General features: G+C 40.7%; 1 protein-coding gene across 3 annotated transcripts in view; it reads right to left on the bottom strand.

The window, feature by feature from the left end:
- unc45b (unc-45 myosin chaperone B) overlaps positions 1-12,602 on the bottom strand; it is a 76,625-nt gene that overhangs the window by 51,587 nt on the left and 12,436 nt on the right. For all 3 annotated transcript variants that reach the window (XM_060846060.1, XM_060846068.1, XM_060846077.1), the window contains exon 6: positions 6,099-6,266. In XM_060846060.1, coding sequence (XP_060702043.1) covers positions 6,099-6,266 — 168 coding nt within the window. The remainder of the gene's footprint in view (positions 1-6,098; positions 6,267-12,602) is intronic.

Raw genomic sequence — 12,602 nt, 5'->3', positions numbered from 1 at the left:
CCTCCAACAGTTCTGCCAATCAATGATTTATGGCTAAAAACATAAGGCCTTAAGACACAGGAACAGAGTAGGCCATTCACCCATTAGGTCTGCTCTGCCATTCAATGAGATTGTGCCTGATCTGATAATCCTCAATTCAGCTTTCCTGCCGTATGTCTATAACTCTTGATTCACTTACTGATTAAAAATCTGTCTGTTTCAGTTTTGGCAAACTTAATGTCCCAGCCTCGAAAGCAGAATTCCACACATTCACCACACTTTGAAAGAAGTTCTTCCACAATTCTGTCTTATATGAGCAATCCCTTCCCCTGAGATAATACTCTGTCTTCCTTAACTCTCCCACAAAGGGAAACGACCTCTCCATATCTACTCTATCAAGCCCCCTAATAAACTTGCAAGTTTCTGTAAGGTCGACTCTCATTTTTCTTAACTCTAAGGAGTGCTCCAAATGACTCAACCTCTCCTCATTATATAATGCCTCCATGCCTAGAACCAACTTAATGATCTTCTCTGGACTGCCTCCAATGCAATATACCTTTCCATACATAAGGGGACTAAAACAGTTCATGGTACTCCAGGTGTGGTCCAGTGTGTCACATAGTTTAAGACTTCTCTAATTTTAATTCCATTCCCTTTGAAATAAAGGCCAATATTTCTTTTGCCTTCCCTATTACCTGATGAACTTACATGCCAACATTTAATGATTCAGGAGTGAAGACTTCTAGAAAGAACATAGAAAATAGAAAAGTACAGCACAGAACAAGCCCTTTGACCCATAGTGTTGTGCCGAGGGTTAATCCTAATGTAAAATAAAATAATTTAACCTACATACCCCTCAACTAATTGCTATCCATGTGCATGTCCAGCAGTCGCTTAAATGTCCCTAATGACTTTGCTTCCACCACCACTGCTGGCCACGCATTCCATACATTCACAACTCTCTGATAAAGAACTTTCCTCTGATGTACCCTCTATACCTTTCTCCTAATATCTTAAAACTATGACCCCTTGTACCAGTCAATCCTGTCCCGGGTAAAGGTCTATGGCTATTGACTCTATCTATTCCTCTCATTATCTTGTACATCTCGATCAGGTCACCTCTCTCCCTCCTTCTTTCCAACAAGAAAAGTCCAAGCTTAGTCAATCTTCCTTCGTAAGACAAGCACTCCAGTCCAGGCAGTATCCTGATAAACCTTCTTTGCACCCTCTCCGAAGCTTCTGTATCTATCCTATTGTAGGGCAACTAGAACTGGTCACAATATTCCAAGTGTGGTCTCACCAGGGACTTGTAGAGCTGTAGCAAAACCTCGCAGTTCTTAAAGTCGATCCCCCTGTTAATGAAAGCCAAAACACCATATGCCTTCTTAACAACCCTATCCACTTGGGTGGCAACTTTGAGGGATCTATGCATTTGCACACCAAGATCCCTCTGTTCCTCTGTACTGTAGCTCTCTGTACTTTTTCTCTGTGTAAATAACATTCATCTCCCGTATGCTTACTGCCAAAGTGCATAACCTCATGTTTTCCCGTATTACAATCCATCAGCCAAGTTTTTGCCCACTTGCTTATCCTGTCTGCAGCCCTTTGTAGGCTGTTTGTTTATGTCACCCTCACAAATTATCTTCTCATCTATTTTTGTGTCAGCCACAAACTTAACTATAGTACAAGATCTTTCCTCATTCAAATCATTAGTATATATTGTAATCTGGTCCCCATGGCACTTTATTAGTTACAGGTTGCCATCCTGAAAATACCCACTTAATGCAATTCCCTATCTCCTATTAGTTAGCCAATCTTCTATACATGCTAATAATGTACCCACAATATCATGGGCTCTTATTAAATAGTCTAACATGTAGTACCTTATCAAACATCTTCTGAAATTCCAAATACAATACATCTGCCGCATCCCCTTCAATTATTCTATTGATCTTTCAAAGAATTCAACAATTTGTTGACATGATTTCCCCTTTGTAAAGTCATGCTGACTCTACCTGATTGTATTATATATTTTCAACATCTCTGCTTGTACATTTTTTAAATAGTAGAGTTTAATATTTTCCCATTAACAGCTATTAAACCAACTGGAATATAGTGACTTTTTTATCCTTTATCTCCTTCCTTTTTTGAATACATATTTCAGTTTTTCAATTCTCCAATGTTTTTCTAGATTCTAAAGATTCTTGGAAGATTGCTCTTACTGCATCCATTATCTCTGTAGCTACTTCCTTTAATATCCTAGGAAGCATTCCATCAGACCTATGGTTCTCATCAGTCTTTAGCCACATTAGTTTTTCTAATAAATTGGAATGATAATTGTTTTATGTATTTCCACTCCTCCCTTTGCCTCTTTCATTACTTAGTGATTTTGCAACACTATTAGCATCTTCTACTGTGAAGACTGATACAAAGTATTTATTCAACTCCCTTTCCATTTCCTGGTTTGCCATTGTTATTTTTCCAGCTTTGTTCCCTAAGGAGGCCTATGTTCACTTTGGCCTCTCTCTTCTTTTTTATATTGATAAAGAAGCTTTTACTGTCTATCCTGATATCCTATACTTGCAAGGTTATGCTTGTAGTTTATATCCCCTATCTCTTTTTTTTCATTTTCTGAAACTTTTGCAATCCTTTGGTTTAGTACTACTCACATATTTTTATTTCAATTTGATGCTATCCTTAAATTCACTGGTTAACCATGGTGGACTTAACTGCTTCCTAGAATGTTTCTTCCTCTCTGGAATATCTGTGCTGTGAACCACAAAATAATTTGTTCAGTCCCTGCCATTATTCCTCAAACGTTTTTGCTGCTAAACTCTTTTCCTAGTTCACTCCAGCCAGCTCTGCATCCATTCTTTTTGTGATCACCTTTATTTAAATTTAGCATAATTATTTTCAAGTCAAGGTTCTTCCTCTCAAAAGGAATGTTAAACTGTACCATGTTATGGTCACTGTGCCTAGAAAAATTTTTACTTAGAGGTCATATATTAACCCTGTCTCATTACACATATGGGATTCAATAGCATGATCGCTATTTCGATCGACAATATGTTATGCTAGGAAACTGTCCTGAATACACCCTATGAACCCTTCTTCATGGCTATCTCTGCCAATTTGACTTCATCAATCCACATGAATATTAAGTCAGTCATGATTAATGCACTGTCTTTTTTACATGCCCTCATGATTTCATGAGTTATTTTTTGACCAAGTGTCAGAAGGCTGAGAGATTATTTCTAGCAATTTCTTACCTCCATCCATATGAATTCTTATATTTTCGGATCTAAGATCATTTCTTGCTATCATATTTATTCTATCCCAGAAATACAAAACTACTCCACTACCAGATTCTTCCAGCCTCTCTTAAAAATTAATATATTCCTGAATATTTAGTTCCCAGCTTTGATCCCCTTGTGTCCATATCTCTGTTACAATATAGCCATTAACTTCAATTTGAGCTTTTAGTTTATTTGTCTTGTTCTGAAATATTATATGCATTCAAGTATAGAGCCATTAATTCTGCCTTATTCCTATTTTCCTCCTTTAGCCATATGTTTTTTCATGTTTGTACATTCTGTCCCTACCTGTTCCACTCTGAATGCTGTTATGCAAATAACTACCCTGTAACGCTGTAATGTCCTTTTACTTTGTAAGCCTGCATTTCCACTCTCCCAAACCATCCTCCTCATTAATTAGTTTAAAGCTCTCCGCCCTTTGGCTGATTTTCTCTATTATTCCATTCTTCTCCCTTGGCCTTCATTGCTCAGACCATCGAGTATAGGAATTGGGATGTCATGGTGAGGTTGAATATGATGTTGGCAAGGCCACCTTTAGAATACTGTGTACAGTTCTGGTCGCTCTGCTATAGGAAAGATATTATTAAATTGGAAAGGCTCAGAAAATATTTACAAGAATGTTCCTGGAACTGGATGGTTTGAGTTATAGGATTGACTGCGACTTTTCACTGGAGCATAGGAGGTTGAGAGGTGACCTCAAAGGTTTCTAAAATCATTAGGGGCATGGATAAGGTGAATAACAAAGATCTTTTCCCTCGAGTGAGGGAGTTCAAAACTATTTTTTAAAGTGAGAGGAGAAAGAGTTAAAAGGGACCGGAGGGCAACTTTTTTATACAGAGGGTGGTTCACATGTGGAACGAACTACCAGAGGAAGTATTAGATGCAGGTTATAACATTTAAAAGACATTTGGACAGAAACTTGATTCAGAAAGGTTTACAGGGATATAGACCAATCAAAGACAAGTAGGACTAGCTTAGATTGGGAAATATGGTCAGCATGGACGAGTTGGACTGAAGGCCCTGTTTCTGTGCTGTATGACTCTACGGCTCTATATCCCTCAATAACTTCTCCTAAAAGAAATTACAAATCTCATATTGAAAACTGTTGAATTGCAGGAGAGATCTCCACACTTAACCCACTCTTTGTGTGAAAAAGTGTTCCCTAGTCTCTTCCTTTAATGTCTGGAACCTGAATTTAAGGTTATGTTTCCATGCGCTTTCTCTCCCAGAGGTTTCCAAAGTGGGGGTTCGGACCCCAAATGGGGTCACAAGCTAAAGGTTTGAGGTCATGAGATCTGAAGCAGTATTGGCTGCTCTTGCTCTCGCAGGCTCTCAGTTTTCACTCAGGGCTTGCAATAATTTTCAAGCCACAAAATGATACTGGATCATAATGGGGAAAATATCTGGGAAGAACTAATCTATCTTATTAATTCTTTCCAAAATGCGAAGTCCCACAATCAAATCACCCATTAACCTTCTATATGCCAGATATTATCACCCTAGTTTATGCGATTCCTCCTCATATTGTAACACTTGGAGCCCTGGTAACATGCTGTTGAAACTGTGATGTTTCTTCCAAGGCTAATCTCTCCTTTCTAAGGTGCAATACCCCGACCAGTACACAACCACCAGATGTGGTCTGCTCAGAACTTTGATTAGCTGTAACAAAATCTCTTCCTGTTTATTTCTCACCCTCCAGATATGGTCTAATATTCCATTAGTTTTTGTGATTATTTTTAGTCCCTGACCACTACATATTAGCAATTTGTGTATATTAATCGCTTTTATCCTCCACACTTCCCAACTTTTCACCAAATAATTAACAATCTGACCTTGTTGTTTCAGAATGACTTGGATTGAAATTCATCTGCCATGCCTTTGCTGATTCACTTAACCTATCAATGGCAGTTTGTAATTTTATGCTCCAGTCATCTCTACCTTTTCAATCTTTATTATCAGCAGCAAAATTCAACATTTGGCTCTCTATTGTGATATGAAGTTCTTTAAAAATATAGTGAATAAGTTAAGCAGCAGCACTGATTTTTTTGTTACTTATTTCAAGTTTGATCACGCTCTACATATTACTACTCTCAATTTTCTACCCGCTAACAAATTTTTGAAACAAGTCAATAATTAGATTCCAAATGCTCTAATGGTCAGTTTTGTGAATCATAATGAATTTGAGGCTTGGAGCAGTGATGGTTGTCGTCAGAGTAGTGATGGTTAAATATAGATTAAATTAAAAAATTCAAAACCATAAAGGGTGCAGTTGTTTTCAATGGCATGAAGGTTGGTAAGTTAAGCACACAAATTGTACACAAAGAAGCAGGGATACCATGAGGAAACATATTTTTACCATGGTGAGTTTTTGTGACCTAGAACGCATTACCTGAAAAGGAAGTTGGGCAGATTAATTGGTAACTTTCAAAAAAGAAAGTGAATAAATGCTTGAAGAGAATGGGCAATGGGCAACAACAAGAGTTTTGAAAGTGTTTGAGAGATAAGTTGTACAGAAGATGCCTCTACTTGCGATGTAGACTCTAAAAAATCCGACTTGGAGCTCAAGAGAAGCATCTTTACCCAGGAAGTGGTGAAGAGTGTGGAACTTACTACCACAGGGAGTCGTTTAGATGAACAATGTAGATGCAATTAAGGGGAAGCTGGATAGACACGAAGGAAGAAAGAACGGGATGAGATGGAGGAGATGATGCTTACGTGGAACAAAAACAGCAGGGAACAGATGGGTTGAGTGGTCTGTTTCTATGTTGTACATGCAATGTAATTCAATGTCAGTTGACATCTTACCCGTGACTTGTGGCGACTGCTCATTCCTGAAAGTGTCCTTATTGCAGCAATCATCATCTCTGGCATTTTGGTATCAATAAGCTGCATCAACAAGTTAAGACCATTGTTTGCGAAAATCCGTTCAGCTCCTGCATCTTCTCTTGCCAGTACTATCAAGTTATTGGCAGCCTGGAAAAACAAATAAAATTGAAGGGAGATTATTTCACAAGACTTTTCAAACTAGTTATCTCAACACACCATGATGCTTGATGGTTGCTAGCAAGCATAATGTAGTATGATAATTGTTTAAAAAATCCCCTTGCTGAGCAATCAAAGATAAGTCAACACAATTGTGTCTTCAAGTCCTGTGCTGCATTTTGAACTGGAAAGACTCAAAGTAGAAAAGACAAAGTGAGAGAAGCAAAGAAAAAAATTAAGGAAACCAATAAAAGACTTGCATTTATAAAACATTGTTTATAACTTCAGCACTTTACAAAGATTTGTGAATTTGGAATATAGACACTCTTGTGCTGGCAATGTGACTGGGAGAAGTGTTCAGTGAGTCAGCCTCACTGTAAAGCAGACTGGGAGAGAGGACCTGTGAGAGAAAGGCAACAACAGCAGGAGCTTAGGAAAAACAGCTGCAGAAAGTCCCTTCAACTTGTTGTACCTCTCAGACCTTAACTCTGACATCACAGGTAGGTGATTAGTAGGTATGTTACTACATTTTTTGGTTTGGCAGATGGTTTAAATTGAGAGGTATGAGCTGATGGTGAACAATGTTAATTGGTCCAATAGACTGTGATGTGGAATCGCTTGGGGTGGAATTGAGGGATAGCAAGGAAAAGAGGTCACGGTCTAAGTCACCTATAGACTCCTGTAGAGTTGTCTCACTGTAGGACAAAGTATAAATCAGCAACAATCGAGGTGTGAATGACAGGGAATTCAATTGTCATGGTTGGTTTTAATCTAAATAGTGACTGGACAAATCAGATTGGCAGGGTTAGCACGGAAGATGAATTTGATTGCTTCTTAGAAAATAGAAAGAAGAAGTTGGCCATTTGGCCCTTCAAGCCTGCACCACCATTCAATACAATCATGGCTGATCATGCAATCTCAATATCCCATTCCCTCTTTTTCTCCATACCCCTTGATCTCTTTAGCTGCAAGGGCCACATCCAGTTCCCTCTTGAATATATATAATGAGGCCCTAACAGCCTCATGCAGGAGAGAAATCCACAGGTTTGCAACTCTGAGTGAAGAAATTCTTCCTCATCTCAGTCCTGAATGGCTTATCTCTTATTCTTAGACTGTGACCCCTAGTTCTGGGCATCCCCAACATTGGGAACATTCATCCTGCATCTAGCCTGTCCAGTCCCATCAGGATTCTATAGGTTTCTACGAGATCCTCCCCCTCCATTCTTCTAAATTCCAGTGAGTACAAGCCCAGTTGATCCAGTCTTTGCTCATATGTCAGTCCTGCCATCCTGGGAATCAGTCTGCGAACCTTCACTCGACTCCCTCGACAGTAAGAATGTCCTTCCTCAGACTAAGAGACCCAATTGCACACAATACTCAAGGTGTGGCCTCACCTAGGCCTGTATAACTGCAACAAGAGATCCTTACTCTGATACTCAAATCCTCTCACTGTGAAGGAGAGCATGCCATTAGCCTTCCTCACTGCCTGCTGCACCTTTAGCGACTGTTCCACCATGACACACAGGTCTTGTTGCATCTCACCTTTTCCTGAACTGCCACCATTCAGATGATAATCTGCCTTCCTGTTTTTGCAACCAAAGTGGATAACCTCACATTTATCCGCATTATATTGCATTTGCCCGGTTTTTGCTAATTCAGCCAGTCTGTCCAAGTCACCCCAGCACCCGTTAGGATCCTCCTGACAGCACACACCACCACCCAGTTTAACATCAACTGCAAATTTGGAGACATTGCATTCAGTTCCTTTGTCCAAATTGTTAATGTATATTGTGAACAGGTGGGGTCCCATCACTGAACCCTGTGCCACCCCACTCATCATTGCCTGCTCCTCTAAAAATGACCCATTTTTTCTTAGAGCAGTATATTGCCTACCTACTGGGAATGGGCTATTTTAGAATTAAGTGCTTTGTTAATTAAATCCATGTGTTCAAGAAAAGATAAATTGGCATTAGATAGAGTTAAAGTTGCCTTAGTAACACAGGACCGCTTTGTCATCAGAGAGAGGAGACAAGTGAAGAGTTTAATCTGTGGGTCACTATGCCTCAGGCAAGGGGTGACATTGAGAAGGTGGGACCTAGGCATTGAACCAGCCATCAAGAAGTTGGAAAAACAAGAATTAACTTAAGTGCAAGAAACTTTACATCTGTTTCTCCCTTCACACATATTGGTAGACCTTCACAAACCAGCCACCCAGGCCACTGAGCTAAAGGATTCACTATAAATTGGCATTGGAGGCCGTCAGAAGTTGGAAGCTGTTCAAAATACATTCATCAGGATCACTCCTGTAGTGATTGATCAAGAACAGCTTAACAAGTTTGATCTTTATTTAGAGCTTAGAAGAATTAGGGGTGATCTTTCTGAAACATGCAAAATTCTGAGGTCAGACTAAATGTTGAGTAGTTGTTCCTCCAACTAGTAAAATCACGAACTAAATTCAGAACAAATGGATACTTGTTTCAAAAGGAGCTACAAAGGAATTTCTTCTCCCAGAGAGTGATAAATGTCTGGAATTTTATACCCCAGGGAATTGTGGAGGCAAGATCACTTCAAGTATTTAAAAAGAGGGGGCACATAGGTTTTTGAAATATCAAGGTATTGCGGGGTGTGAGGAGCTAGCATGAGAAATGATTTGAGATCTGGGATAGATCTGCTATGATTTTATCCAATGATAGGGCAGGTTGGAGGGGCTGAATGGCTTACTCTTATTTATTATGTTCTTGATTTGTGCACTGCAGGAGGCATCAATATTATAAAAGCATACAGAGCTCAGAAGTAGACCCTTTGGTCCTGTTTTAGTGAGGCTGATTTGGAGGTTTAAATATTGGCCAAACTATCAGAAAGAACTCTCTCATCTTCCTCAAAACATCAGGCAAGCAATTCTCGACATCCTTGAGTGAGCAGAAGGGACCAGTCCAGAAGCCAGCACCTTCAGCAGTGCAGAGTTCCCTCACTGAGTGCTCACCTACATTTTGTTCTCAAGTATCTGGAGTGTGGTTTAAAAGAACAAACATCTGATTCAGAGGTTGTGAGTTCTCTCCACTGAGACATGTCAGACAACCTTGGTAATAAGCTGAAAATGTGTTGCTGGAAAAGCGCAGCAGGTCAGGCAGCATCCAAGGAGCAGGAGAGTTGACGTTTCGGGCATGAGCCCTTTCTTCAGAATGGAGGTCATTGGGTGCGAGCAAAGAGTGGTACCCGCTCAGACTTGCATGTCAAGAATTCTCGATGTCCAGTTCCCTTGCTTTTCCAGCAACACATTTTCAGCTCTGATCTCCAGCATCTGCAGTCCTCACTTTCTCCTAACCTTGGAAATAACCCTAACTGGCTGTGATACCAAAGCAGATATCCGGAATCATTTAGAAAAAGGAAATTGGGCAATTTGTCAATAATACAATGACCATTTTTAACCAAATGAGCATTGATTTTCTTGAATGAAAACAGAATATTCTAGAAAAGCTCAGCGGGTTTGGCAAGATCTGTGAAAAGAGAAACATATGAAACATTTCTTGCATTCGGAAAATTAACTCTGTGTTTTTTCAACTCTTCTTGTTACCCAACCTGTTGAGTTTTTTGAGCATTTTTTTTAATAGAATCCCTACAGTGTGGAAACAGGCCCTTTGGCCTAACAAATCCACAATGACCCTCCAAAGAGTATCCAACCTAAACACATTCCCCTACCCCGTCACTCTACATTTACCCCTGACTAATTTTCTGTTTATATTTCAGTTTTCCAGCATTCTCACTACTTTGCTTTCATTGATTTTCATTCTTTTACTCATTAGAATTGATAAAGTTGTGGACTGTATTTTATTTGTAATTTTATAATTTAATTCATCAGCACATTAAAATTTGATTTAAGATTACTGTATGATATATGTCACAATGAGCAGAATCTTATAGGGGCCTGAATGACGTGGGACACGATGAGAAATCTCGAAGAATCACATGAGAAACGACAGTGAGGCCTTCCTCAACATTGAGTGCAACTTGTTGCATTTTCTAACATTGAGATGTGATTCTAACTAGGGAGCATTGAGACACCTATTAATGGAGATTATTGCTTGTTGGCAGCCTCATAAACTGCAAATCTCACCTCACTACCATTGGGTGGCATGGTGGTCCAGTGGTTAGTATTGCTGCCTCACAGCATCAGGGACATGGGTTCAATTCCCACCTTGGGTGACTGGCTGTGTGGAGTTTGCACATTCTCCATGGAGTTCCTCTGGGTGCTCCAGTTTCCTCTCACAGTCCAGGTGTGCAGGTTAGGTGGATTGGCCATAATAAATTGCCTGTATTGATGAAGGAACTGCAGGCTAGGTGGGTTAGCCATGATAAATGCTGGGTTACAGGGGCTGGGTCTGGGTGGCATGCTCTTTGGAGGGTTGGTGCAGACTTGATGGGCCCAATAGCCTCTTTCTGCAGGGATTCTATGATTGCTAATAGGCGGCCTATTATCCTACCTCCACCTGCAAGGGAACTGGACATCGAGAATTCTTGACATGCAAGTCTGAGCAGGTACCACTCTTTGTTCGCACCCAATGACCTCCATCTTGGACAATCACCATGTTCCATAGGCAGAGGCCACCCTCATCCATGTCCCCAGATACTGGCATTCAACACTTTCCAGCCTCTCTGCATTGTCATGGCCATCTCAAATCCATTTGAATGATGCTGTATCTCAAGGTGCACCAGTAACCATCATTGCAATGCTGTTGCTAAGTCACTCTGCCACAGAGAGGCAGAATCATTGCTCATGGATTGGACCAGGCTGCATCTCTGCACTCACTCACCACAGCATCCCTGCCTTGCCTCACTTTTTTGTACTTTGCCTCTCCCCTCACCCAGAGCTCACATTGCAAAGTCCTTGCCTTTTAGTGCAGTCACAAGGCAGGAAGCTTATTATAATCATCAACAATCCTCAATCAAGTCAAAGGAGAAACCGTTGAATCAGGCTATCCTGGCAAAGGCAGCCTCCAGTAGCAGGAGCTTGGGCACAGTCAGTCAGCTTCTTGGGTGCAGTCAGGGTCAGAATTGTCTCATCATAAGAGGCGAGGAGCTCAACATTAGGCACCCCATCACCCATCTCAGCTCTTTCTGCTGGATTGCTGAATAGGAGAAAGGGAGTAATAGGGGAGATTAAATACTATCACACAGCTGTTAGGGCTGGTGCAGGCGGGGGAAAGGTGGTAAAGTGGCTTGAGTGAGTCAGGAAGAAGCACTGAGGGTATGCAGGATTATTAATGCAAAGGGTAAGAGCGATGATGATGATTCATGTGATAGCGAGATTGGTGGAACATGAGCCTTGGTGCAATATGGGTGCTGAAACAAAGATAGACTGAGTGTGAGGTGTTGGAGACATGATGGTGGCACTTGGTGAATTGGAGAAGATCTCTGAACACCTGCTTGCAGAGCTGAATATTCCTCTAGACAGCTGAGAGTGCACTGAGCTGGTGTAGTTGGCTAGTGGGGGTATCGTGGTGACCACTGCCAGTCCTGGGGAAGAAGGAGGTCCCTCCTCTGCACAGGCCCCAGGACCAACAGGTGACTGTCTGCAAAGCAGGGCACCACCTTCCCCTTAGCTGCCATACCTGGGGCAATAAACCACGCAGGGAAGCTTTAGATTGACAGAGCTTCTCCAGGTGCATAGCCACCTTTGAAAGATGGCATCAGTGTCAGTTATGCCAGACCATCCCAGAATAATCAGGCAGATGCAAGTTCTTTGGAGTTTGGCAATTGAGCTAATATCAGATGAGAGGAGTGCCATAGGAATGGGGTAGATAGTTTATGTAGCGAGTTAACTAAGGGGTAACAGAGAGAAAAAAATTTGCCAGGCCTCGTGGAGAGAAACCATCCATAAGACCTGACAGAATTGACTCTTTCCAAAAGCGCAAGAGAATCAATACAATTGTTATGATACTAGATAATTTGAGCTTAATCTTAGATCTATTTGAAGTGAATTCTGCAGATTCCTAACTATTTCAGGTTTATGAAAGTATGTAGCATTGATTTTTATATCATTTAGAGTCAATTGCATTGAAAATGTGAGGTGGTCTAAGTTTACGTGTAAACATTTAATTAGTGGACAAGTTCATGGGCCTGTTATACAATTCTACTGAGACTGGATTTATAGAGCCATGTAGTCCTGTACCCTCCACCAAACCTGCCACTACCACCTTCTCAGACAAAATGCCAGAGCTAAGCCAACCTGCTATTCCAAGTCTGCTGCAGAGCAACATAATGCAACTAGTTACTTTCAGGCAGGTCTTCCACCCTACTCTCAGCAGAAAGTCCTGCTTTAGAGAGCTG

The sequence above is a fragment of the Hemiscyllium ocellatum genome, chromosome 2 (genome assembly GCF_020745735.1).
Source record: "Hemiscyllium ocellatum isolate sHemOce1 chromosome 2, sHemOce1.pat.X.cur, whole genome shotgun sequence".
NCBI classification, from domain to species: domain Eukaryota; kingdom Metazoa; phylum Chordata; class Chondrichthyes; order Orectolobiformes; family Hemiscylliidae; genus Hemiscyllium; species Hemiscyllium ocellatum.
The sequence above is the reverse complement of the archived record's forward strand: the minus strand, read 5'-3'. Positions and strand labels throughout refer to the sequence as shown.